This window comes from Macaca thibetana, chromosome 3 (genome assembly GCF_024542745.1).
Source record: "Macaca thibetana thibetana isolate TM-01 chromosome 3, ASM2454274v1, whole genome shotgun sequence".
In the NCBI taxonomy this organism is placed as follows: Eukaryota; Metazoa; Chordata; class Mammalia; order Primates; family Cercopithecidae; genus Macaca; species Macaca thibetana.
The window spans coordinates 153,279,629-153,307,341 of NC_065580.1; the positions used below are offsets into that span (position 1 = coordinate 153,279,629).

The following is a 27,713-nucleotide window of genomic DNA, read 5'->3' on the forward strand; positions in this document are numbered from 1 at the left end:
CTGAGTTCCCGGGACAAAATCCATTGCTTGATGAATTTTGCTGTTATTTTCTTTGCTGTTTTTAAAAATATTTTTCTTTTTTTTTTTTTTTTTTTTTTTTTTTTTTTGAGACGGAGTCTTGCTCTGTCGCCCAGGCTGGAGTGCAGTGGCGCGATCTCCGCTCACTGCAAGCTCCGACCCCCTGGGTTCACGCCATTCTCCTGCTTCAGCCTCCCGAGTAGCTGGGACTACAGGCGCCCGCCACCTCGCCCGGCTAGTTTTTTTGTATTTTTTAGTAGAGACGGGGTTTCACCGTGTTAGCCAGGATGGTCTCCATCTCCTGTCCTCATGATCCGCCCGCCTCGGCCTCCCAAAGTGCTGGGATTAGAGGCTTGAGCCACCGCGCCCGGCCTAAAAATATTTTTCTAATAATAAAGATTGACCAGTAATTATCCTTTACGGTAATGTCCTCGTTTGTTTGGAGTTGAGGCTACATTATCTCGTAAAATGTGTTGGTCACTTCTTTTCAAAAAGAGAGGCCAGGCGGCTGGGCGCAGTGGCTCACGCCTGTAATCCCAGCACTTTGGGAGGCTGAGGTGGGCGAATCACGAGGTCATGGGGATCGAGACCATCCTGGCTAACACAGTGAAACCCCGTCTCTACTAAAAAATACAAAAAGCCGGGCATGGTGGTGGGCACCTGTAGTCCCAGCTGCTTGGGAGGCTGAGGCAGGAGAATGGCATGAACTCGGTGGGTGGAGCTTGCAGCGAGCCGAGATCGCACCACTGCACTCCAGCCTGGGCAACAGAGCGAGACTCCGTCTCAAAAAAAAAAAAAAAAAAAAAAGGAGGCAATTAGGTTAAAAATAGGTCATAAATCGCAAATTGTATCTTTTTTTTTTTTTTTTTTTTTTTTTTTTTTGAGACGGAGTCTTTGCTCTGTCACCCAGGCTGGGGTGCAGTGGCGCGAACTCGGCTCACTACAAGCTCCGCCTCCTGGGTTTACGCCATTCTCCAACCTCAGCCTCCCGAGTAGCTGGGACTACAGGCGCCCGCCACCTCGCCCGGCTAGTTTTTTTTGTACTTTTAGTAGAGACGGGGTTTCACCGTGTTAGCCAGGATGGTCTCGATCTCCTGACCTTGTGATCCGCCCGTCTCGGCCTCCCAAAGTGCTGGGATTACAGGCGTGAGCCACCGCGCCCGGCCCAACAAATTATATCTTAAATATATGATCTTTGTGTCACAAATACCTTAATTTAAAAAAAATTTATTGAGAAGCCAGAACATAAAAACAAATTTTATAAGTTAAAATAAGGCTATTTGCGTGGACCCCACCCAACCTGCCTGTGTTTTTTTAAGCAGCAATAAGGACACAGACACACGGGAGGACAGCCCTGCGAGGACACAGGGAGGAGGCGCTGGGTGGCCGCCCAGGGGAGAGGCCTCAGGCCCCAGCCTCCGGGACTGCGGGAGAATCTGTGTGGGTTGCTGAAGCCCCAGCCTGAGGTCCTTTGTCACAGCCATCAGAGCAAACTCACACAGGGGTCTCACAAGAATGGACAAGAATGGAGCCACTTGTTCTCTCTGCCGCTGCCCCCCTGCCCCGCCCACCTTTCCCCTGCAGCCACAGCCCCCTCATCGGTCTACACATGGGTGCACCCCCGCACGACCTTGGCACTGGCTACTCCTGTCGCCGACTCCACTCTGCCCCAAATATCCACTTGGCTCCCGGCTTTGCCTCTAATCTTTGCCCAAAGGAGCCCTCCCCTGACCACACGCTCGCCCTCCTCACGGCCGATCCTTCACCTTGCTCTGTTTTCTCCACTGCACTCACTGGGGGCTTTGTGTAGTCTTCCTGCTTCCTTCCTTCCTCCAAAACAGGCTGAGCCCGGGTGTTGGGGACCCTTGCCTGAGGCGAGAGGCAAGAGTAGGACATTATGGGCCAGGTACGGTGGCTCACACCTCACACACATTCACCTTGAACAAACCTCATCAAGGTTTGCCCTGCATCTCAATGGAAGGGCAGCCCACGGCTGACTGACAGGTTGGAAGGGTGCCCGAAAGACAGCCCTCCTGCCCCAGCCAGCCCAACTCCAGGCAGTTTGTGCTCCAGGGCTCACCTGCGGCTCCCTCCCTCTCCACAGAGCGCCGTGATCACCCCACACAGGCCCCAGCGACTCCGACCTAAACCCCAAAGCCAGAACACGGTGTCATCATCCACCCAACCTGACCCAGGCTGAGAGAGCCGGAGCAGAAACTCAGGATGTGGAGGTGCGGGGAGCGGAGGCTGGATTCAATTAAGCCTCGTTTCAGTTGGGAGAAAAGTGAACTTCATCTGGGCTGGCCTGGAAGCCGTTTCCTTGGGAACCACAGGGCTGAGAAACAGCCTGGCCAGTGAAAACACAGCTCCTGGCGGGCAGCCTGGGACAGCCATGGGTGTGCAGACCTCGGCCTCTGTGAGCAGCGGAGAGAAAGGACAGGTGGCGGGCTGTGGCTTCTCCGTGTCCAGGGGACCCGAACGGCTCAGAGCCTTTGGGCAAGAGCAGGACATTATGGGCCAGGCGCAGTGGCTCACACCTGTAATCCCAGCACTTTGGGAGGCCAAGGCGGGAGGATCATGAGGTCAGGAGTTCGAAACCAGCCTGGCCAACATGGTGAAACCCTGTCTCTACTAAAAATACAAAAATTAGCTGGGCATGGTGGTGCGTGCCTGTAATCCCAGCTACTCAGGAGGCTGAGGCAGGAGAATCGCTTGAACCCAGGAGGCAGAGGTTGCAGTGAGCCGAGATCGTGCCACTACACTCCAGCCTAGGCGACAGAGTGAGACTCTGTCTCAAAAAAAAAAAAAAAAGGACACTGTTGTCTGTCCAAGGGAGGGACAGACCCCAGGGCAGGTGGCACAAAGCAGGAGGCGCCCAAGGGCTTCCGGGGGCAGTGTGAAGACCTGGTGCTCAGACTCAAAACCTGCACTCAGGCTAGCTCCAAGTCGGCCAGCCCAGGAGCTGCCCAGGCACACCCTAGGGGAGGGGACGGGACTGCCTGCTACCTGCGCCTTTCACTTCCCCAGGGAATGGGACCTGTGTCCCACACCCTAGGGACAGGGCCACTGGTCCTAGGACAGACCAGGCAGCAGACAGGCCACGGCACCATAAGCCCTATACTCATTCCTTGTTACCCACCTGCCTCTGGCCAGGCCCCACACTTGGGGCCTGAGGGCGTCACGGGGGCTCAGGGGGGACCATGTGAGACATAGCTTCAGCTGAGGATGAGGACGAACATGGAAGCCTGACTGTAAGGCAGGGCAGGGGGCAGGGGTCTGGGCCTCGCTGGGTCACCTGGGATGTAGGTCAAGGCAAGGAGGGAGGACCCGGAACGCCCCTCCCCTGCCCCTGCCTTGCTCGCCAATGCCCTGGCCATGGGGATCAGGTACTGTGGCACCAGGGTGGATGGTCTGGGCGTCCAGGGAATCTGGAGCCACTTTTGGAATGTGCCAGCTCCTGCCACATACCAACGTTTTCAAATCCTCTCACTCTCTGCCAAACCGCCCAGAGCAGAGTTTTCCAGGGACAGGAGAGGCAAGGGGCTGCCCACTGCGCTGCCCCTGGTTCAAGCTCTGAGAGGGGTGCAGGACTTGGGGGCTGTGGGGGCGGGTTCTGGGTGCATCACGGAGTGCGCCCTACTGTGCCCACCCGAGCGTGGGGCCTGACCTGACCAGGTGAGCCCTTCTCCGAGGAAGCTGATGAGAGAGAATTTCTCCTGCTGGCACTGAAGCAGCAAAGTGTGGGGGTGGGGAAGCCTCAGGGAAGAGGGCTGTGGGTACCTCCAGGATCTGAGGGAACCCCAGGAAGAGCCCATGAGAGAAACGGGAGGCCTACAGCCAAGAGGGCATCCTCTAGAAGACATGGAAGAAAAAAGAATGCACTCTCCCAACAGCCAGGGAGTGTGGGAGAGGCCCAGCCTCCAGTGCCTGGCAGCCCCAGCACCTGCTTCAGCCTGGGAACCCTGGGCGGGCCCAGCCATACCTCTCAAACCCTCATCTACGGCTGGGCGCTGACCTGCAGTGGTGGTGAAATCACCAAGCTCAAGGTAATTTGTTGCACAGCACGGATACTTAACACAGGAGGGACTGGATAAACATTTAGGCAGGAAAAGAAAGAAGAACAAAGGAGGGAGGGAGGAGCCACCAGGAAGGAAGGAGGGTGACTGCAGAGACCGGCCCTGGGCAGCGGTACCAGGGGCGCAGGGAGCCTGGCCCGCCCGGCCTGTTGTCACTGGAATTCATGCCATGCAGCCTTCTATGTCAAAGGGAAACGAGGTCGGGAGGACCGAGGGGTCCACAGCACTTCGCACCCACGGGGCCAGGCTGGCACACCCCAACGCTGCAACCCTGGGAAGAGTCACACGTGCCCTCCCGGGACCCACGTGACTGTCGAGGGAGCCTGGTGTGGGGCAGACACATCTCTCAGGGGTGACGCCCCTGCAGATGGAGTTTCCCCATCTGTGCCGCCCTTGTGAGGCCTGGAAAAGGCTGCAGGGCCAGGCGGCACCGGGCAAGCTGAGTGCCAGGCAGTTGTTGCAACATGCTGGGAAAATCTGAAACCCTGGGGACGGACGAGCTGCACCCCTGGGAAAGAGGACAGCGGGAGGCCGGTTATCAACGTCCTCCTGTGCCTTAGTTTCCAGAAATAAGTCAGACTCAGTGCCCCAGGGAGGCCCCGTGTGGCCTCTGGAGAGCGCAGGACCTGCCCTTTGTGCAGGTGAGGAAACCAAACCCCAGAGCAGTGAGGGACTGGCCTGGAGACCCCGGCTCAGCCCCAGGTGCCTTCCCTCTGCCCATCTCAGACAGGGGCACAGCCAGCACCGCCTCACCCCACACGCCTCCAGATTGGCCCTCAGGGGCCCTGGGCACACTCCTCTCTCTCTCCTCCTCAAGCCCCCACCCTTCCCCTTCGCACCATGACCCAGGGGCTGCTAGCAGCTGGGCGAGACTCCAAGACTTGAAGCTGCTTTTCCAAGCTGCCTCTCTTTCCAGGGGGCGGCAGGCGGCTGCTCACTCAGGGACACCGGCACCAACAGGACGGGGCCCATGCGCAGGTCTGACTTTCCTCCCAGGCTCTGCCTTCACCCAATGGCCCTGTGGGGCAGCTGGGGCTCCCGGCTGCCCTCCCCTGCCCACAGCCGAGAGGCTTCTTCCCAGGGTTCTATTTTCCCCACAGTCAGAACTGAGGTGCTTGGAGGCTCCAGGAGAGGGACAGGGTGGAACGAGTGGCCTGGAGCCCCCCAGGGCAGACCCCAACGAGAAGGGTCAGAAGTGCCCTCTGAGGCCTGGGCAGCTGGGCAGAGCCCGCAAGCCTGAGACCCCGTGGGAAGGAAGTGCCCCCACCCCATGGTGAGGAAGAGGCTGGTACAGGCTCCTATGTGGCCCCCTCTGCCCCCTCCCCACCTCTGGTCAGGCTTGAGATGAGCCCTGAGTGGACACAGGGGCCACAGTGGGGTCTCAGGGGTGAGGGCTAAGGAGGCTGAGCCTCCAAGGACCCCAGGGTGCCTGTCCCTACTGCACACCCACCAGGGCACAGGGTAGGGACAGTGCCAGGAGGGCCACAGCTGCAGGGTCCATCCCAGGCCGTGGCACACAGGTAGAGGTGGGTGCCAGCCTTCGCGAAGCACCTGCAGAGGCTCCACTCAGGGAGAGAACAAGGCCCTCGCCCAAAGGGATCCTGGGTCACACGGGGCAGCAAGAAGGGGTCGAGCCAGAGGCCTGGAGGAAGGGTTGGACAGGCCCTGGGTGGCATAGTCTCCCCGAAGCCCATTCCAGGGCCATGGGCACCCCCCAGAGGCAGCCAGTGGGACTGCAGCCATGCAGGTCCTAGAGGCAGGTGACAGGGGAGGTGACACAAGAGGGCAAAGGAGCAGCAACATCCCTGGGGGAGGCACAGAGAGGGTCAGGCTGCCCTCTGTGGACTGTGGAACCCAACGGCCAATCCTCCCCACAGGAGGGGGCCAGGGCTCCACGCAGTGAGAACCCACAGGTGATGCCACACGGGGGAGAGGCCACGACGGGGAGCGGTCACATAGGGGAGATGCCACATGGGGAAGAGGCCGCGCGTTGGGGAGACGGCCCCTACGGGAAGACTCCGAGGCAGTCTGCGGCAGCTCCTTCCGGCTGAATCCGGTTCAGGAAATAAAACCAGCCCTGTGTGCAGCTAAGAGATGCCTGGAGGGATGATCTCCGAGCGGCTCACCTCGGTCCGGCCGTTCTCTTCACATAAGAGATGCCTGGAGGGATGATCTCCCAGCGGCTCACCTCGGTCCGGCCGTTCTCTTCACATAAGAGATGCCTGGAGGGATGATCTCCCAGCGGCTCACCTCGGTCCGGCCGTTCTCTTCACATAAGTGATGCCTGGAGGGATGATCTCCGAGCGGCTCACCTCGGTCCGGCCGTTCTCTTCACATAAGTGATGCCTGGAGGGATGATCTCCGAGCGGCTCACCTCGGTCCGGCCGTTCTCTTCACATAAGTGATGCCTGGAGGGATGATCTCCGAGCGGCTCACCTCGGTCCGGCCGTTCTCTTCACATAAGTGATACCTGGAGGGATGATCTCCGAGCGGCTCACCTCGGTCCGGCCGTTCTCTTCACATAAGTGATGCCTGGAGGGATGATCTCCGAGCGGCTCACCTCGGTGCTGGCTGTTCTCTTCACAGTAGAAGAGTCCATTTGGGGAAAAGGTTCCCATCAGAGATGGAGATGTTCCCTTTCAGACTCCAGGCTGTGGCTGTGGGGCTGGCTCCTTACCGTGCGGGCTGGGGGCTGGGCACATGGATGTCCACTCCTGGGCCCTCTTCTGGTAGACCGCAGCACCACACACACCGCAAACCAGGCCTCTTCATCCACCACCACCGTCCAGGCCTCAACAGTCACCGCATGGGGTCTCGTGCCCTTCAGGGGAACTTCTGGGCTAATGAGGGGGACAGTCCCCATTACCCATCTATGTTTATCAGGCAGTATACACAACCGTGAAAGTTCTGGGAGACATGGGTCCATGTTCCAGTCCCAGGGCTGCTCCAGAACTGTCCCCAAACCCACCCTCGATCCTACGGCCAGACAGTGGGTCCAAAATTGCCTGGCCAGGTCACACTCCTGCGTGAACTGCCCCACAGCACCCAGGGCGCCGCCTGACTTGCCGTCCACCCCTCAGCACCTCCCCTCACCCCGGCTTCAGCTGCAGGGCCCACCCTCACGGGGGCTGCTCCCTGCTTACCTCCCTCGCCCGTGCAATGCCGCCGCTTCCCGCAGGGCCTACCGGGAGAAGTTACAGGTCACGATCATATTTGAGCATGAGCAGCTCATGCAGAGAACATTCTGGCTGAGGGAGAGGTCTTGTGGCTCAAGGCTGTTTCTTGGCTCTGCTCAGCCATGCCAGGCAGGAAAATGGGCACCTCTGGAGACCCAGGCTGGCCGACAGCCTGCCGGGAAGAGCCTTTGGCATGTAAGCCACGGTGGGCTGGCAGGACCGCAGCTGGGGTCTCCATCTACCGGTACCAAGGCAAGGAAGAAAAGCAGGGGGCCACCTGGAGACGGCCCCTCTAAGTAACTCCAGAGCTGCTGCTCAGTCCCCAGAATGTCACCTCCAAGCAGAGCCTGTGACAACTGTCAACTGTGAAGCTGCAACGTGGGTTGCTACTGAAGCTCTGAAGTCAGCAAGGACACAGCATGTTTGTTCTAGACCGTTTAGCTGCTGGAGGAAGCTGTACATGCACACACTCGTCTCACCACCCTGCAAGTCCACGGGCCCCTCCCCGGAGTCACCTCCAGGTAAAGGGCGCCCTGCGTGGGGACTTGCTCTGTGGGGCGCTGAGATGCTCTACGATGAACTGTGCTACGGTGCATAGCCGCCCGATCGTGCACCCACAACAGGGAACTGAACGCTGCATGAATTACATCTTGAAGTTGTTCTTTAAAAAGGCTTAGGTTCCCTGGAAGACCCTCGCCCGCACCCAGCGTGGAGCGTTGTGGCTCACGTGGCCACACCTCTCGGGATGGCTTCGGGTCTCCGTGATGGGTGAGTTAAGAAGTTTCTTTTTTCCTCCTTGTGGGCTTCGAATGGGGAGGTGGGGTGCTGCCTCTTGCCAGGTCCTGCCTCTGAGCTTGGAAGAGGAGCATCCGGGAGACCCCCGCTCACCAGGCACCTGTGAGCTCCCTCAGGCTCCCTCGGGAGCCTCAGATGGGGCCAACAAGGGCAGAGCTGTGCCGTGGGGGAGGGGCACCACGGCGGCCCAGGCTGGGTGAGGAGTGGATGTCCTGGTGTCAGAGCCACACAGGAACCAGGGTGTGAAAGCAGGTGACCAGGCAAGAGGGTTCCTGCAAGGGCGGCAGAGCCAAGGGTGAGGAGGGCACCCACGTGGGACGGGGCGCAGCACCCACGCCCAGCCTCGGTTCTGCGTGAAATGAGTACCGGGGGTCATGGAAGCTGAGTTCCTTCGGGAAGGAGGTTCAAACACAGAAGGGAAACCCTAGAATACACCCCGGTGTCTCACAGCTGGAGGCACCGCCCCTCCCAGAGCTCAACTCCTAACACGAGTGGGGCAGGCACGGGCAGCAGATAAGACAGTGAGCGGCCAACGCTGCGGCCGGTCCCAGTGCCCAGCTTCGGGCAGAGCACCTCGATGCTCCCGACGGTGTTTCCAGGACGAGGCTGGTTTGAATCGGTGGACTGAGGAAAGCAGGGAGCCCTCAGCGGAGGGGGCCTCGTCCAGTCTGCCTGGCCAAGGCCTTAAAAGACTGGGGTCCCCTCCCCTGAGGACCTTCCGGGGTCTCCAGCCAGCCGCCTGCCCTGCAGAATTCCCAACTGCCAGTCCCAGTCGCGTGAGCCGACTCCTCACAATAAACAGGGCACTCTCCACCCACCGCCACCACACACGCGCGCCTGCTACGGACAGGACTGTGTCCCCCCACACACACATGTTGAAGCCCTAACGCCCAGTGTGACTGGAGATGTCGCCTCTCGGGAGGTCATTAGGGTTAAATGACGTCCTTGTAAGAGAGGTCAGGACGGCTGGGCCCAGCGGCTCACATCTGTAATCCCAGCACTTTGGGAGGCCGAGGTGGGCGGATCATGACGTCAAGAGTTCGAGACCAGCCTGACCAACACAGTGAAACCCTACCTCTACTAAAAATCCAAAAATTAGCCAGGCATGGTGGCACACGCCTGTAATCCCAGCTACTCCGGAGCTGAGGCAGGAGAATCGCTTGAACCTGGGAGGCGGAGGTTGCAGTGAGCTGAGATCATGGCACTGCACTCCAGCCTGGGCGACAGAGCAAGACTTTTTCTCCAAAAAAAAAAAAAAAAAAAAAAAGAGAGAGGTCAGGACACCGTGAGAAGATGGCCATTGATTAAGATAAGCCAAGGAGGGGGCCCAGGAAACAGCAACCCTGCCGACATGCCCTCAGAATCCTCCAGAACGGAAACTCACCTTCCCAGGCCTAAGCTGCACAGTCCCCAGTATTTTGTGCCAGCAGCTGGAGCGCACAGACACCCCATTCACTGTTCTGTGTTTCCTGGAGACCTGAGTCTAGACAGATGGAGGGTGGCTGGTGGGTGGGCTGGAGGGACAGGTAGAGAACAGGCACGCGCTGTGCACACAGTGCCCCAGCTCTGCCAGCTGCCTATGAACAAGGAGATCTGACTAGCAAGGGCCCAGCCAGATCGACTTCTAACCACCACCCTCCCCTCACAGGAGCCAGAGCTCTTCAGACACATGAAAGAATCTGAACAAGGGCCCTGGGGCTGTAAAGGACTTCACCGAGACAACTAAGCACTGAGGGTTCGAGGGTTGGACCCAGTGAGGGATCCACACTAATTCTCTGATTTTTTTCTGGTTTGAGACAGGGTCTTGATGTTGCCCAGGCTGGACTCAAAAATTCGCGGACCCAAGCGATCCTCCCACCTTGGCCTCCAGGGTGGCTGGGACTGTAGGCACGTGCCACCACACCCAGCTCTAGTTCGCCATGTGACGGCTGTGCTATGGTTACGGGACTGTCTCTGTAGGAGGAAATGCACCCCAAAGTATCCAGGGTGCTGAGGCGCTAAGTCAGGACATGCTCTCAAAAGGCTCAGGGGAGAAATGCTCTCTGTATCTGCCACGTTGCTGTAAGGTTGAGAGATTGTTTTTCCAGGAAAAAGCAACATCGTCCTCATCCCAGCCTGTGCTGTTACCCCTACTCCACACAGGTGAGTGGAACCACAGGTGTTTCCTGTCCTGGTCACAAACTCAGAGTGGCTGGGCCTAGTGTCCTGAGAAGTCACCTCCTGGGGTGCCATCAGCCTCACCATAGCAGAACACCCAGACAGGAGCCCGTCCCTGAGGCTCAACTCAACACATGCAGCCACTGTGGAAAAGTCTGGAAAGTAGTTGTTCAAGTGACTAGAGACGGGTAGCACAAGACCCAGCCGTACCACTCCTAGGCGTCTGCCCCAGATGAATGAAAGCATCCGTCCCCTAAAAACTCGTCCTCATGCAGCAGCGTGACTCAAGACGGCCAAAGGCGGGAACACCCCAAATGTCCATCAGCGGACAAACGGGCAGACGCAATGCGCTCCGTCTGTACCACGGGATGCCACTCAGCCATAAGAAGTAAGGAATCCACAGTGTGGATGAGCCCTGGAACCACGCTGCTGTGTGAAAACAGCCAGATGCAAAAGGCCACGTGCCGTGTGATCCCACAACACGACACGGCCGGAACAGACACGGCCCACAACCTGAGGCCGGGAGGATCCGTGCGGGTGGCGGGGAGACGGACGAGTGATGGCTGAGGTATATACCCAGTTTCTTTTGGGCTGAAAATGGTCTAAAGTTGACTGTGGTGATGGCTGTACAATTCTGAATATGCTAAAAACTCAAATTATACACTTCAATTGGGCAAACTGTATTCTATGTGAATTACCTCTCAGTGATTCTCTCCTGGGCGCAGGCGCTTCTCCCACCTTGGCCTCCTGAGTAGCTGGAACTACCATTTATGTGGGGAAATATAACACCAACTTGGTCTCAAAAAAAAAAAAAAAAAAAAAAAACTCGACTCAAAACTCAGTCTCAAAAATAAAAAAATAAGAGACTACCAATAGGAGAGGAATTCAGTAATTCATGTCATAAGCACAATGCGGTTATTTAAAACCATTCTGAAGATGGGGAATGTGTACCCAGCATGGCCTGGAAACAGCCAGAGCGTGACGGTGCCAGCGCAGTCGTGAAAAACCTCTCCCTGTGAATACACTCGTGAAAGATCCAAAGTCACTGTGGCTTCTGGTTTCACAACTGCAACTCAACGTGACTCATTTGCTTTTTTCCAGAAACTTCTGTTAGCATGTGTGTCTCCTTAGCTTTTGACCAAAGAAACTTCAACAAAAACAACAAAGCATTATTATGTACCCCGTTCCCTTCCAAAGGCCTCCCGACAGGCTCTGCTGGGGGTGAAGAGGCCAGGCCCAAGGAACACTGCCTGGGCCCAGGAGACACTGCCCAGGTCTGACACTTGCCACCAGCAATTTATGTTAGACACACTTGTTTTTTTTTTTTTTTTTTTTTGAGACAGAGTTTCACTCTCGTTGCCCAGGCTGCAGTGCAGTGGCACGATCTTGGCTCACCACAACCTCCACCTCCCAGGTTCAAGCGATTCTCCTGCCTCAGCCTCCCAAGTAGTTGGGATTACAGGCATGTGCCACCACGCCCGGCTAATTTTGTATTTTTAGTAGAGATGGGGTTTCTCTATGTCGGTCAGGCTGGTCTCAAACTCCCGACCTCAGGTGATCCGGCCACCTTGGCGTCCCAAAGTGCTAGGGTTACAGGCTTGAGCCACTGTGCCGGGCCACGCATCTTTTTGCGTTACTTTGGAGAAAGAACCCTAACCCCCTAAAACAGCGTCCCTGGCCTGCCTTCTCCTGAGCCCCTAGCTGCATCCTTAGCCTGCCCCAGCCGCCCAGCTGAGTAGGACTGCAGGAGGTGTCACCAGGCGCCACCTCCCCGGGGTCGGGGGACACTCGAATACAGCAGGGTTTTAGAGAAACGGGTGTGGTTCAGGGTCTGCACAATGCCAGCCACAGCCTGGGGGTCGTTCCTGGTCCCAGGCCCACTCCAAGCCCAGGCCTCTCGCTGGACCCCACATGGCCTGGCTGGCTGGGCACCCATGGAACAGAAGTGGGCAAAACCCAACACAGCAGCCCCTTGTCACCTATGCAGGCTGTGGCCACAGCGCTGGCGGCAGATGGGCCCTTGTTCCGAGCAGGTGGCTAGCCCTGGGCTACTGACAGGTCTCTATTGCCACAGTGGCGACCTGCCACCTCCCTCACAGGCTCCTGCAGGCGTGCAGGGGAGAGGGGCATGGAGGATGAGGAGCATGACCTGGTGGAGGGGATGGGGCGCGCAGCCTGCGGACCCACGGGTACCCAGGATGGTGGGTGCGCTCCTGCCTCCAGGGATGAGCCTCTTGCAGGAGCCAGGCCTTCCCATCACACACGCTCACCCCGGACAATCTGGGCCTTACTGGAGCTGAATTCACTGCACAACACGACCCCAGACTAGGGGGGAAGCAACAAAGCCCCGTCCAGACAGCCCTGTTAACAGCTGGGTGGCTCTGTCAAAGGAGAAATGTCTTACAAGATTTTTCCACAAACATGAATATAAACCACCATACTGCTCAGAGGCTGGCGGCTGCCACCTCCCACACGTCCGTAGGACACACCAGAAGCGACACTTCCCCGGCAAGGGCCGCGCACATTTTATTTTCTGAACCCCCCACAGCGGGTTCAGCCAGTCCTGCTGCAGGTGCAGTTTCAGTCTTCAGAGTTTGACCTTTTGACCCAAGGTCATCACAGCCACAGGCGGAGGCTCTGGGAAAAGGTCCAGCTCCTGGGATGCTGGCCCCTAATGACGGGCCCACCTCTCCAGTGCCGCCCTTCCCTCCTGCCTGGCACGGGAGTTCTGGAGCTGCGGTCCTGAGTCCAAGAGCAGCCCAGTCAGCCTCATCCCTCGGTGCAAGGGCGGCCTGGCCTCCCTCCCTGCCTGTCCTGGGCCCAGCCACATCACTCCCTGCGTTTCTTCTTCTTCTCCGGCTCCTGGACATTGGCTGCCTTTGCTCGGTCACCGGCCGGCTGCCGAGGTGTCCTCCTCCTCTGGTGAGCTCCTCTCTGGCCACGGCCCCCGGGCTGATCTCGGAGCAGGGTCCACTTAGCTGTGCCTGGCTGCTCATCAGCCTCTGCCCGCGCCTTGGGGCCGGCCCCCACACCCCTCCTCCTGCTCCTCTTCCTCTCCATGCCCAGGCTCGGGGGCTCCTTCTCACCTTTCCCTGATAAAACAGCAAGACCCCATGAGCCAGAGAATGCCAGCATGGGCTCCTTCCACTCACTCCAACTCGGGCTGAGACGCCAGCACCACGGACCTGCGAGGACAACACGGCCACACCAGCCAGCCAGACGCATCCCGTGTCCAGTGTGGGCGCCAAGCTCTACCCACACGGCTCAGGACCCCAGCGAGGGCTGACCTCGGAAGGACCAGCGTGAGGACAGGGTCGCGAGACCCAGGAGCAAAGGCACAGAGTAGGCAGGACTGGGCTCAAGGTAGAAGGGGAGGCGGAAGAAGGATGCTGGGCAGTGCCAGGCCCTGAACGCCAGGGCCGACAGTGTTCACAAAGCTTGCTGCACACAGAGCCACACATACGGCGTCTGGTACGGGTGCGGGAACCAGGCCAAGGGCCGGCTGCAGAGAGGAGGCTGCTGCCCCACGGGAAATGAGACGGACAGGCCTCAGTGGCACGGGGCTCCGGGGAGGGGAAGCGGTGAATCCCTAGGCCCTAGGGCCGGTTTGGCATGGAGAGAGTAACAGGGAAGGCTTCCCAGTGTGGGGCAAAGCCACTGTCTCCCTCCTATGCACCCCATTCCTGCCATGGGCCCCGTGCCCTGCCCGGCACTGTGCTCAACCCCCTCCACTGCAGGTAGGCAGCTCCAGGCCCTGGGTTGCCCCTGATGAGGGCGACACATGCCAACCACACTTGTGTGGCCAGAGGCCCAAGAGGGAAGACAGCCCCTGAAATCAAGGACAGAAGTGGAGAGGCTCAGGAATCTCTGAGGGTGCGGGAGAGCAGGGGACGGGGCTTGGATCTAAGACAGAGGCATGGGAGGAGGCAGCGCAGCCAGGAGGATCGTCTCCACACCGGGAGGGAGGGCAGCGCACACAGCTGGGGGGAGCTGCAGACAAGGATGGCAGGTAGGGGTGGCGGGGAGAGGCCTACAGGAGGGATGCCGAGGACAGGGCATTTCTGGGACATGTGGACAGCAGGCACCCAGGACGGAGGACTCGGCACTCATGCTTCAGGGGGACACTGCAGGTGACCCCCATCCCAGGGACAAGCAAGCAGGTGAGGACACCAGCTCCATGACTAACACACCAGCCCGTCCTACCTCTCTCGCGCCGCAAGCTGAGCAGACGCTTCTGCTTCTTCGTCTTCTTCTGCCGCCTCCCTTCAAGCAGACGCCTGCAGGCCTTCTCCGGGATCTCGTCCTCAGGGAAGATGCCTGAGAACCAGGGCAGAAGTCAGGGGGCTCTGGGGGGATGGGGGCTTTTGGTTTGAGACTCGCTGCTTCCAGCAGGCCCCAGCCAGCACCACCTCCCGACAACGTGTGTGAGAAAGTGCCCTGTTGTAATACCCAGGAGCAGCGTGTTCAGTGCCGCCACCACAGCTGAAATGAACCAGCTCAGACCCAAGTCCATTTGGAAAGGCCAGTTCCTGGAGCATCTAGGACACAGGTAGAGTATCCACGAACCCACATGCTTGGGACCAGCAGTGCTTTGGATGTCAGATTGTTTTGGAACGTCTGCTGTCATATTCACCAGCTCAACATCCCTAATCTGAAAATCCCAAATCCAAAACGTTCTGATGAGCATTTCCCTGGAGCTTCCTGTCAGCACTCAGTTTTGGACTTGGCAGCATTTTGGTTTTGGGGTTTCAGATTAGAAACGCTCAACCTGTACACCAACGTCTACAGCCTAAAAATGTCTATGCTGGCGGCACAAGGGAACTTTGGGCATCAAAACCTGCCAGACACACACGAACCTCATGCACCTCACTGGTGCACGCTGTCCTAAAAACCCCACACTACCAGCCTGGCAACACAGTGAAACCGTCTCTACAAAAACTGAAACAATTAGCCGGCGTGTGGCATGCGCCTGTGGTCCCAGCGACTGGGAGGCTGAGGTTGGAGGATCGCTTGAGCCCAGATCCAGGCTGCAGTGAGCTGTAATCACACCACTGCTCTCCATCCTGGGCAACTGAGCGAGACAGTCTCAAAAACTAAAAAAAGAAAACAAACCCTGGACTACAACTCATGACACGCCGGCTGGTGGATGCAGCAGGTGTGGCGCTCGGAGAGACGAGCTTAACACCAGACAGGAAGTGCTGATTCTGGAGCCGGGGGGACACGCAGGCATCCCCTATAAAATCCTTCCAACTGAGCTGCAGCTCTGAAACTTTTCTTAAGGAAACACCAGGGGAAATGCTTACATCTCTAACCATCAATCCCCCTAGGAAACCCTCCTTTTGATAACCTATACCAGTTCCATCTGCCACACGTTGCCAGGAACAGACGTGTGCTACACAACAGACCAGCAGCAGCACCGCGGTCAGTGCTTGGGAGCTCCTGCGGCCAGCACCGTCTCTCGGGCTCTGGGGGACTCCAATGGACACTCAAGTCTGAGAATCACTCAGCAAAACCCACAAAAACGAGGGCTGTGGAACCCTGAGCCCTGCCTCCCTGTCCCCCAGAAACACCACCAGGCCTCTCTGCAGAGACTCCACGTGCTATGAGGCCCCTGGAGGCAATCCACTCCCACGAGGATGGAGCTCCACCTCCAAGGCGGTGCCACTGTCGGTGCCCGGCCGGTCCTCACCTCCTGCCAGGTCCTGCAGCCTGAAAGAGCAAGACATACGCCCATTTACCATGGCTGCAGCTTCCGCAGGGGGAGGAAGCTCCAGCTAGAGGGGCTGCAGGGTCCTAGCCAGGGGAACCCCAGGGGTTGTGCAGGGGTCTCAGGGTCCTAGCGGGGACCACCCCAGGGGCTGCAGAAGGACCCAGGACAAGGCGAAGGCACCCAGATCTGAGGAGGAAAGGGTGAGTCCAAGGGCAGCAGGGCAGACGCAGCCCCTCAGACACTCACTTCCGGATCACTTTGTAGAGACGCTTCCTGTTCTGAGAAGGGGTGCTCTGGCGGCTGGCCATTTCAAACAGTCTGTTAGCAACTGCCTCGTAGTCAAACTGTTTCAAAAGAGAGACGTCACAGAGCCAAGGTCAGTCACCTCTGCCTGCTCCGAGAACGTGGAACCCGAGACCCAGAGGGCACTTGGTTTTCACTTGCAGGTTCTTCACTCGGCTCACAGGAACACAGCCCACCCTCACTGAGGGTCCTGCAGCCCCGCCACTCTACAGCACAGCGGGCACCACACATGCTGCGGGCGCACTGTGGGGCACGCACTGCAGGGCACACTCTGCGAGATGCACACTGCAGGGCACACGCCCACAAGGAGCCTGCCTGCAGCTTTACAACTCTAGGAGCCACGCACAAGCACGAATAAAGTAAGTTAATTTGATCGATTTTAACCCAAGATGGCCATATTTTATTAAGTCTGCAGATAATCATATTTAAAACTTTTTTTTTTGAGACGGAGTCTGGCTATGTCGCCCAGGCTGGAGTGCGGTGGCGCGATCTCGGCTCACTGCAAGCTCCGCCTCCTGGGTTCCTGCCATTCTCCTGCCTCAGCCTCCCAAGTAGCTGGGACTACAGGCGCCCGCCACCTCGCCCGGCTAGTTTTTTGTATTTTTAGTAGCAACGGGGTTTCACCGTGGTCTCGATCTCCTGACCTTGTGATCTACCCGCCTCGGCCTCCCAAAGTGCTGGGATTACAGGCGTGAGCCACCGCGCCCAGCCAATATTTAAAACTTAAAACATTTGAGTTTCCAATTTGCCTGAAGTCAGACCCCACTGGCTGAGTGGACTCCTCGCTGGGACCCACAGGTCAGCCGCTTGGCACACACCATTTCATTCCAGCCCAGCACCCCAACGAGGGGGCCGCAGGAAATCTGGGGGGCTGCCCATGTGTGAGTCAAGAGGTCAGCGTGAGGTGAGGCCAGCCCTGGACAATGCAGGTCTGCCTCTGAGCCCACCATCCCAGGCCCCAGCCCCACTCTTAATGACCCCACTTGCCTGCAGGTAGGCAGGGTCGGAGCACCCATCCCTCCTTCAAAGCGAACCCGTCTGGGTGACTCTCCATGCTGACGGCTGCCATCCTCCCTCCTAACGCCCCCTTCCTCTTCCAGGGCCAGCGGCAGCAAAGCAGGGCAAAGGCTGAGGGCGCAGCCACGAGCCCAGGGCACTCACCTGGAGGACAGGGCCACCACTGTCCCTGTCGTCACCTGTCTGCTCACCAGCCTCAGGTTCAGCCCTGCAGACAGAGCCTGGAACAAAAGGGACCCCGTGAACTCAAAGACCTGTTCCCAACGTGTGCCGGCCCCAAACACCCAGGAACGGAGAGCCCACTCCACACCCTGGTCAGAGCGCGGGCACAGGCGGGAAACACTCAGGAACGGAAAGCCCGCTCCACACCCTGGTCAGAGCGCGGGCACAGGCGGGAAACACCCAGGAACGGACAGCCCGCTCCACACCCTGGTCAGAGCGCGGGCACAGGCGGGAAACACCCAGGAACGGACAGCCCGCTCCACACCCTGGTCAGAGTGGGGGCACGGGCACAGGCGGGAAACACCCGGGAACGGACAGCCTGCTCCACACCCTGGTCAGAGCGCGGGCACAGGCGGGAAACACCCGGGAACGGACAGCCTGCTCCACACCCTGGTCAGAGCGCGGGCACAGGCGGGAAGGCCCGCAGCTCAAGGCAGATACTAGGTGCCATGTGACCTCCAATCTCGTATGGACAGGACGAGAGGTGCCACCCCAGGCCTGGAAAGGAAAAAAGACGTCCCAGGGCATAGGTGCCTATACAGCCCTGAGTGGCTGACTACAAGCTGGCATCTCGGGCAACAAAGGCCATGTCAAAAGTTCCGGAAGTGAGGAGGGGTAGCTCAGTCCAGCCTCAAGGTGGCCTGGAACAGAAGCTGTGGGAGGTGATGTTTCAGTCAGGCGCTCAAGCTAGGCTGGGCATTTGGGGCTTTGACGGCACTGTCTGCAGAAGAAAGATTTCTGGGCAACAGGCAGCTGTGGGGCAGCATGTGACGAGGGTCTGCTCTGGAGGTGGCAGCCAGGGGCCAGCAGCAGGCACTGGAGGACCTGCCAGGCGCCTCGGCTACTGAGAGAGAAGGACAAGGCAGGGACCAGGGAGACACGCATAGGGTGGCCGGGCCAAGTGCTGGGGTGGGGGTGGGGAGAGGGTCTTCTGATTAGTAAGCCAAGGGGCACAGCGGCCACAACATGGAGTCAGGGCACACGGGGGTCCTGGGCATGGTCGAAGACACGCCCTCCACAACACCAGGATGCCACAGTTACAGCTCAGACCACCCAGCAGGCTCGGACAATGAGGGCAGCATCAAACCAGAAACGGGCCAGGCTGGACCCCACAGCTGCCCCCAGAGGCCTCTGGCAGGCAGTGAGGAGCGGGTCTACTCCCCAGCAGCCAGGTACCCTGAGGTCTCAGGCCTGAACCCCGCCACGGTCAGTACGGACAGAGCTTGCTGTCCTCTGGGGAGACGGGCCAGGAACGAGGAACATGAGGAGCAAGTGGTTCACATCCCGTGCCACAGAGTGACGCTATGGGGAGGACTGCCTGCGGGGCTGGGAGAGGCCAGGAGGCTAAAAGAGTCCAGCCCCAGAGAGTGATGGGGGACAGACGGCGGGAGGCACAGGGAGACTCGGCACCAAGGCAGGAACGAGTCCAGGGGGCCAACTGAGCCAGAGGCGTGCTGGGTTAGCCCCGGGGTCTGGAGAGGGCATGGAGCACACCAGAGGCTGGGGGGCTTGAGGGGAAACGACACGTGTGCTTGGTGCCCACAGAGATCACTCTGGCTTCTATGCTGAGGATGGACTGTGGGGAGGGGCAGAGACAAGGGGACCAGGTGGAAGGTGGTGGGAGCAACCCAGCAGGAGACCACACTGGCTCGGCCCAGGACAGGCCCCACGGAGGAGCCGGGCGTGCCGTGACCCCCACCTGCGGGTGGCCTTTCAGACCTCTTCTGGGACGGCGCATCTCCGCGCTCACCGCCCTCGGAGGACTCCTCACTGTCCGACGCCGCCTCCTCATCCCGTGCGTCCAGTTCATTCAGGAGGTCTTCAATGGCAAGCGGGGCCTGCTCCACGATCGTCTCAAAGATGCCTCGAGTGATGTTGTTCAAAACCAGGGAACTGAGGGGCAGGGCAGAGGCCGGCGAGCAGGCCCGTTATGCTGGATTCCAAAGCGGAAGCCACCGACTGCCCTGCAGCCTCCCCTCCACCCCCGCCCACCCACATGGCCAGCGGCCACTCTGCGACAGATTCGTCCCTGGAGGGAGCAGCCCCCCAAAACGGCAGCCCCACGGAAGAACTCAGTGAAGGAGTCGGGTCCGACCAGGCCGCCCACCACTTACTCCTTGGTCCGAGCGGCGATTCTGCAGAAGGGGTCGATGAACTTCAGGTTCTGGTCTGCCGTAAGCTATGGGGAAAGCCAGCGGAGCTCAGTCCCTCGTCCACAAATGCCCAGCTCCACCGCCCCGTCGGAGCCCAGCCTCACCTCCTCGGCGCCCACTTTGGTCAGCTCCTCCAGGAAGATCTCAATGAAATGGCTCTTCACCCCGTGGGGGGCCTGGCTGCTGGGGTGCAGGATCTCGCTCGTCAGCAGCTCTAGCAGCTCCTCGATCTGTCTGAGGAAAGGAAAAGCAAATATGACAGGTAGCCTCGGCAAGCCCCAAGACAGCCGTGGCCCCACTCTCCGGCGGTTACAAGCTCGGATGGGAACCTAAGTGCGGGCAGGCGCCACTGTCTGCAAACAGGCCGGCCCGAAGTCCACGCAGGTGAAGATCAACGATCCTGGGGCTGTTCCAGCACAAAGCAGTCTTGCAATTAGGGAGTTAAGTGACTATCACCAGCGCCAGAACATATGGCCTGAGTTTGCATGTCAGCTACAAAATGCAACACGTGTAAACATTCAGACAGGCCTTCCCTCTGTCCTCAAAACTGCTACCGGAGAGAAAGTCTTGGCTGAGACGAGACACCCTGCCTGGTGTCCTCTCCACTGTCTCCACTGGGTACCGCTGGGGAAGACACGTCAGGACGGCACAGACACACAAAGGAAAGTGGAGGCCCAGAAAGGGGCCGAGGACCATGAGCCACCTTCTGGCCTCCCGGGCCCTGCCGCATGGCGCATTCCATCTGTGATGTGCCCAGAGCTCTCCCTGGCAGGTAGGTTTGATGGCATCACAGGCCCGGCTCCGAAGACTAGACGGCCCCAGAGAATAATCTGAAGCATCTAGACGCATCTGGACCTTCTGGGGTGCTCAGTAATGCAGCTGCCTAACTCGGATTTGTGAACTGTGTGATTTAGGAAGCTCCTCAGCAAGGCTGGAGAATTGCTGGTGATGGAAAGGAGAAGTGATGCTCTCTAAGGCTCAGGAAAAAGGAGACAGAGGCAAGAACAGGTGCTGAGACCAAGAGGAAGACATACAGGTGCAAGGGACCGACTTCCAGGCCAGTGACAATGCCATGGATATTAATGACAGCCCGGTTACGCCTGCAGGAGATCCAAGAGGGCAGGAAAAGTGGACCCCACTGTCAGCACTGGGACCCCGGGCACTGGGGGAAGCCACCAGAGTCTTCCAAATGATTCCTGTACTGAATTCTCAGTTACAGGGAGAAAAAATACTCTTGTAGTAATAAGCCAAAAATAGTTAACAAAAGTAAAATCGTCCCTTTACCATTTAATTCAGCTTAAGTCATGAGACCCCTACGGGGTAATGCACAATGCTAAGGCCTAGAATGAGTAAGAGACTCCCGGTCAGAGTCCTGCCAGGGAACTCAAGAATGAAAATCCCCCCCAAATCAGAGGCACTGCTGCCCTAACTGCAAAATCACCCATGCAACTCAAAGCTGGAGAAACTCAGGCAACCACAGTCCAATTCCTGCTGATTCTTGTTTTTAAAAAACAAAACAAAACCAAACCCAGAATCTCATTCTAGGCTACAGTGCGGTGGCTCAGTCATGGATCACTGCAGCCTCAAACTCCTGGGCTCAAGCGATCCCCTCGCCCCACCATAACTAGCCTGCTGATTCTTTTTTATGTATTCATTTTTGTATCATTAGTAGACATGAGGTTTCACTGTGGTGGCCAGGATGGTTTTGATCTCTCGACCTAGTGATCTGCCTGCCTCGGCCCTCCCAAAGGGATTACAGGTGTGAGCCACCACACCGGGCCAATTTACATATTTTTACAATTAGGAGCAATTAAAATTGCTTACAACTTTGGGAGGCCTAGGCAGGCAGACTGCTTGAGCCCAAGAGTTTGAGACCAGCCTGGGCAACAGGACAGAACTCGTCTCTACCAAACATACAAAAATTACGTGGGCCTGGTGATGCACATCTGCAGTCCCAGCCAGCTGGGCGGCTGAGGCAGCAGGATCACTTGAGCCCAGGAGGTCAAGGCTGTAGTCGAACCAAGATCACGCCACTGCACTCCAGCCTCGGCAACAGTGAGACCTATTTCAAAAAAACAAAAGCATTGCTAACGGAGCGGAACATGCCGTGTTTTCATAAGAAGCTCCTCAGCTGGACGCCCTTTCATTAAAAAACTCCCTCCTGACTCCCAGTGAGAACTGGCCTCCAAGCCTGAGGATAAATGGCATCATTTCCACAAACACACAAACTAATTTTTACTTTAAAAAAGATCTTATCTCTAAGCACGACCGGGGGCACGCTTTAATGTAAAGGCTGACATCTCCTTATGACAAAGAATCAAACGACAAACACATGATTGTGGTCCCTGAGAGCAGCATCCCCCAACAGCACGCCCGCCGCGCACCCACCTTTCTTCCCAGCCTCGAATCTTCAGAACCTTCAAGGACTCGTTCAGGACCATCCTCATGAGCTTAGACACAGAAGGAGGTTCATGTTAGCAGAAGCCCAGCCCTACTTCACCAGACCACCTTTCCCCATGTACCACGAGCCACTGCAGGATAAAGCCACAGCCGCGGTCACCTCTGCTGGCCCCAGGCACACAGCCGGCCCCCAGAGCTGTTGACAGACAGACGCTGGAGAATACAACACCAAGCCCTCAGAATCCAGGGCTGAGAATGCGCCCCTCTCCCCAGCTCCAAGGCCCTAGCTGGCTGGAAGCAGGCGCATCGGGGGTGGGAGGGAGTAGGGGACAGTCCTATGACTCCAGTCCATAAACCGGGCTGAAACAGACAGTCCCTGATTCATAAGGGAGAACCAGGAAAGAGGCACAGCTACCCCCACGGGCAGTGGAGCCCTCTGCAAAACCGGGTCTGAAACACGGCTGGCCCTCACCAGGCCCTCCCCAGTGGGAGAACACAGCTCACTTCCTCTGCAGTGCGCTACGCAGTGAGGGCGCTCCCAAGCCTCACCCGTGAATGAAGCTCCAGATCTGCCCCCCAGTGCCATTTCCCTCATGGGACTCAACACCCTTCTGCAGTTGTCCCCGCTTTAGGCTACTGACCCAGCACGCCTACACGCCCACAGCGAGGTCTGAGCCGCAGTCAACAGCAGCAGAGGACACGCAGACCCCCAGGAGCCCCGATGACAGAGCACAGCCCAGCAGCCAGGACACTGTTCTTGCAGACACGGGAGGCCTATCCCCCAAGCCGCCCTGCAGTGCTACCAAGGCCAGCCCTGATGCAAGGCTGTGCTGCCAGACTCAGTCACACAAGGGGCCCGGAAACGAGCCATGGAAAGCAGCAGAACGCATCCATCCAGCAGCTGCATCTCAGCAAACCAGTGGGGTGGCCTCCCTGCAGAGCCCCACTGTCCCTAAGAGTCTGCACTCTGTCGAGTGCATGGCCGGGCCTCTGGCCTGCCCTGGAGCCTCCTTCCTTCTTAAGCTCCAGGCTTTTCCCGCCCTGGTCCCCAATTCTAGAATCACTGGTATGTACACTGTCCGTACAATCCTGGCCCGAATCTGAGCTGGACACTGAAGCCAGAATGGCAGATCAACATCTGTCCTCAGTGAGGCCTAGACATGGCCCCTTTCAGCGTCCCCACGGGGTGACTGACTCCTACACAGTGACAATGTCTCTATATCTCAGATCTGCTCTAAGGTTACAATGGCCACCACCTCAGTAATGAGACCTCACGGTTCAACAAGAGGGAAAGGAGGGAAGGAGAGCAGGTCTGGGCAGCAACACGCTGCACCCATATTCCCCAGCATTCTCAGGGCAAATCAGCACCCTGAATGGCGATACAATGCGGGAGGAGGGAAAGGAAGTCCCGCACTGTGACCCAGCCATCCCAGCCTCGAAGGCTAGGCACTCCAAGGCTCACGCTAGGGCCCGACCGCAGCTCTGGAGTCCGCGCCTCCAAACTCACGGCCTCCTTGGCAAAGTAACAACGGTGTCACCATCGACTCTCCCCAGGAGGGCAATCGTCACTTTCCTTCTCTGAACCAAAAGTTTGTGTGGTGTTTTATGGGTCTGATTCCTTGCCCACTCAATGACCCTCAGAGACCGACAATGCTGCAGAGCCCTGGGCAGGGACCGCCCAGAGCCTCGGCTCCACCTCCCACCCCGGCTTCAGGGTCACACTGCCTCAGGTCGCCTCCCTGCCCAGGAGCTGCCTGTCTCTGCTCGGCCGGGCACTGAGACCCACACTGCCCCCGCCCGCCGGCACCCTGGCGGCTGCCTCACCATGTAGAACTTATCCAGGCGCAGCCTGTCGATGCCCGTCCACTCGCGATTCATGGTCTGCCAGAAGGCCTGAAGGAACAGGTGCTCTGGAGGAAGAATAAGCCAGAAGAGAACCACTGAGGAGCACGAAGCCACTCTGGGAAGTGAGGTGAGAACATGGAGGAACCTTTCTTTACATGTTATAAATAATAAAAACGCTGATGCCCAGGCCCTACTCCTAGAACTGGGTTTTGCTGGACCAGGATCTGGACATCAGAATTTTTAGAGGCTCCTCAAGTGAGTCCCACAGACAGGCAGGGCAAGAACTTCTCAACTCCGGTCACCAGGAGTTGGAAAATCAACTGCAGGAACCTCACGTCCATCAGGCGGAATTCAGTCAAATCTCTTGGTGACATTACCCTGGCTTTTCATTTTATTTTTAAAATGTAAGATATTAGCCCATTAGACTCAAAATGAGCGTTTTAGGTAAATGAGCTAATCCATGTTGAACACTTACACCAGCATTTCACACATGCTAAGCACCCACAGACACCAGCTGGTGTGCTCTCGCTCTTAGGCATTCCTTACTCTGATTTGAGAACACAAACCCTCCTGTGTCTGGTGGCTCTGATGCTCAGAGGTTCTGACGTTTACAAATGTACCCAACTATGGCAGAGCATACTCACGCGCCTCCGTGGTCTGAAAAGCATGAACGAGCTGGGAAATGGTCCTTCCTAATTCTTCCTGTGCAGGAAACAACAAAAACGCCCTCAGCCCCTAAAGCACGAGGCTCTCACAATGACACACACACAACCACCCACTCACTCACTCATCACAGAGAGTCGGCTTCCAGGGGGTCTCAGCTCAGTGGACTGGAGGTTTCACCCCTGCTGCAAAACACCCCTCTACAACTGGGGTCAACAGCCTCTCACACAACCATGGCAGGCACTGCCCTCCTCACAGGGGCTGTGCTAAAGCCACAGAGTCATGGTTAAAGAGGGACGTGGGAGAGCAGAAGGGAGCCTTGGGACTCACAGCCCCCTAACCATCAGGAGGAGGAGGGCTGCGAGACCCCATAGATCATTCGCTATCTGCCTACATCACTGTGCCACGCATCGCCCAGGGCACTTGCTAAGAGACATTTCATAGCCTCCCCTTGAATTTAACTAAGTATCCTCACCACCCATGAGATTCTGAAGGAGAGCACAAAATTCACAATTTGAGAAACAATGTTTGAAAAAGGCTAGCGGGAGAAGTCCTTGTCTCAGGAGACTTGAATTCTGCCCCTTGGTTTCCACTATTTCAGCACTTGTTTGCAACCCAGGACAAACACAAAACCCAGTTTTCACCCATATGCCAGTGCGGCTATGGTGCACGACTCAGTCAATCACATCAACGACCTCGGCAAGTGTAAGACTCACCGAACCAAAGGCCCACACCCACCAGCCATGCAGAACCAAGCATCAAGGCTATACGACCTCCCCACGGTCTCTGGCCATATTAAAACTGGGAGGACTAGGCCGGACGCGGTGGCTCACACCTGTAATCCCAGCACTTTGGGAGGCTGAGGCGGACGGATCACGAGGTCAGGAGTTCAAGACCAGCCTGGCCAACATGATGAAACTCCACCTCTACTAAAAATACAAAAAATTAACGGGGCGTGGTGGCGGGCGCCTGTAATCCCAGCTACTCGGGAGGCTGAGGCAGGAGAACTGCTTGAAACTGGAAGGCGGAGGTTGCAGTGAGCTGAGATTGCACCAGTGCACTCCAGCCTGGGCAACAAGAGCGAAACTCCGTCTTAAAAAAAAAAAAGAAAAAAAAAAACTGGGTCGACCAGATGCCCATCCATCCTCCCCCGCTGCTTCTGCACCTTCTCTGCTGCTCACTCTACTCACCTGGAGGAGCGGCTTGTCCTGCATCCACATGCAATAGAACAGTCCTTTCCACACCTTCAGCAGCTCGTCGTGAGTAAAACCACCTGCAGCAAAACAGCAACATTTGGATCAAATGAACCCCGCACCTTCGAGTGCCAGGAAGGAAGCCACAGAAACGTGACTGCCTGAATGATACCAAAGTCCCACTTACTGTAAAGGCAAATGGGGGGCAAAATCTGGCCCTCCCCTTCAAACAATCCTTCTAACCCAGAACCTGCTGTGCCTGTGGCTGTGCGGCTCCTCCAGGTAACTGCCACTTCGTGCACTCAGTAAAACTGAGAATCTACAAGGTATCAGGCACCGTACTCCATTTTGGAAATTCAAAACTGCGAACCTCCACTGTTTCCTAAGCTGATCAGTGGCCACACAGGTTAATCTGTTGGCGATAATTCATCCAGCATTACAATGAGTGTTTCTGCACTTTTCTGTAATGTATCTCAAATATTAAAAAGAAGAAAGTGAACTCAGGCATTCAGACTAGCTAGGGAGAGAAACAGAGATTGCTCAGGCCAGGTGCAGTGGCTCATGCCTGTACTCCCAACACTTTGGAATTGAGTGCTGAGGCGGGATCACTTGAAGCCAGGAGTTCAAGACCAGCCTGGGCAACACAGGAATACCCCAATTTGTACAAAAAATACTAAATTTAGCTGGCCTGGTGGCACAGCGCCCCCCGTAGTCCCAGTTACTGGGGAGGCTGAGATGGGAGGCTCACTGGAGCCTGGGAGGTAGAGGCTGCAGTGAGCCATAATGGTGCCAATGCACTCCTCCACCCTGGATGACAGTGAGGTCTGTCTCACTCAGAAAAATTTAAAAAAAGTTTAATTTAAAACATTTCTCAGTTGACATTCACTTAAGTCCTATGTCTGGCAAGCTGTTCCTGTAGCAGTGGTTCTCAAGCTGAGTGTGGGGAGCAGTATCACCCGAACAGCTTCATAAAGCACATGCTAGACCTGATTTGGCGGGGCTGGGACCCTACAACTTGCATTTCTTTCTTTTCTTTTGTAATGAAAACGCAGTCTTGCTCTGTTGCCCAGGCTGGATTCCCGGGCTCCTGCGATCCTCCCACCTCGGCATCCCGAGTAGCTGGGATTACTGGCTTGGGCCACTGCGCACGGCATAGAATCTGCATTTCTAACACATGTCCAGGGGATGCTACTGCTGATGGGGGACCACGCTCGGAGAACCACCAGGTACCACGAACAAGTAGATTCTCGGCCCTCAGAGAGATACCCTGAGTGGAAATCGGAAAACAATCCAATAATTACGCAAACAGAAAACTGCTAACAGTGGGAAATGCTACCACGAGGGAAAAATACTGGGTGCCTAAACAGCAGGGCAGCAGGAGTACATGGTCTACTTGAGGGAGGGGACGTCTGAGCTAGGAAAGGAGTTAGGGGGCTGGGAAGGAGCGTCCTCGCAGAGGGAACAGAAGTCCTCGCAGAGAGAAAAGAAGTCACCGCACCACGAGGGAAAGCGGCCACGGGGACCGCGGACCGGTAGCAGCAGGAACAGGCCCATGGGCTCGGCCTGCCTGGCCCGGCCACGTGGAGGTTCCATAGGACTCCGAGGGCCCCCAGCCCCGGCCGCCGCCGCCCACACCCGCCCCAGCCCAGCCGGCCCCCGAGACGCCAGCCGCCCACACCCCCACCAACCTGCGGCCCGCTGAGTCCTGGCGACGATGTATTTCCGGAGCTTCCTCACCGCCCGGTCCCGGGTCACCTGCTCATTCCCCGCCAGACGCTGAGCCAGCTGGATTTCAGGCGGGAGCTGCAAACGCGAAACCATGACGGCGGCGGCCGCCGAGACGCCCCTGTCTCGGGGTCTCCTGGTATCCAGCACACGGAGCACGCGCCGCTCTCTCCCGCCTCCTCCTGGCCCCGGCGCGCGGCGTGACGTCACAGCCCGCGACACCGCCCAGGCGCACGTCACCGCCGCGCAGTGGCCGAGCC

At 57.6% G+C, this 27,713-nt stretch overlaps 2 protein-coding genes and 1 pseudogene across 2 annotated transcripts in view; 2 read left to right on the forward strand and 1 right to left on the reverse strand.

The window, feature by feature from the left end:
• Positions 1 to 27,713, forward strand: part of CSTB (cystatin B) — a 58,337-nt gene that overhangs the window by 11,777 nt on the left and 18,847 nt on the right. The window lies entirely within an intron of this gene.
• On the forward strand, positions 4,259 to 5,334 carry LOC126950955 (uncharacterized protein FLJ46757-like; annotated as a pseudogene).
• Positions 12,724 to 27,671, reverse strand: RRP1 (ribosomal RNA processing 1). The gene is made up of 13 exons (XM_050784447.1): positions 27,417 to 27,671; positions 25,726 to 25,808; positions 24,517 to 24,574; positions 23,852 to 23,937; positions 22,016 to 22,077; positions 19,732 to 19,861; positions 19,589 to 19,653; positions 19,174 to 19,367; positions 17,397 to 17,473; positions 16,179 to 16,276; positions 15,912 to 15,931; positions 14,426 to 14,539; positions 12,724 to 13,314 (listed from the first exon to the last, which is right to left on the reverse strand). The coding sequence occupies exons 1-13, from the start codon at positions 27,547 to 27,549 to the stop codon at positions 13,052 to 13,054; spliced, it is 1,383 nt and encodes a 460-aa protein (XP_050640404.1). The 5' UTR covers positions 27,550 to 27,671; the 3' UTR covers positions 12,724 to 13,051.

Coding starts and splice junctions, on each gene's coding strand:
- RRP1 (XM_050784447.1), bottom strand. CDS start 27,549: ATGGTTTCGCGTTTGCAGCTCCCGCCTGAAATCCAGCTGGCTCAGCGT. Junction 25,809..27,416: donor CAGGACTCAGCGGGCCGCAG/GTTGGTGGGGGT, acceptor GTTTTGCTGCAG/GTGGTTTTACTCACGACGAG. Junction 19,368..19,588: donor ATCGCCGCTCGGACCAAGGA/GTAAGTGGTGGG, acceptor CCTGCCCCTCAG/TTCCCTGGTTTTGAACAACA.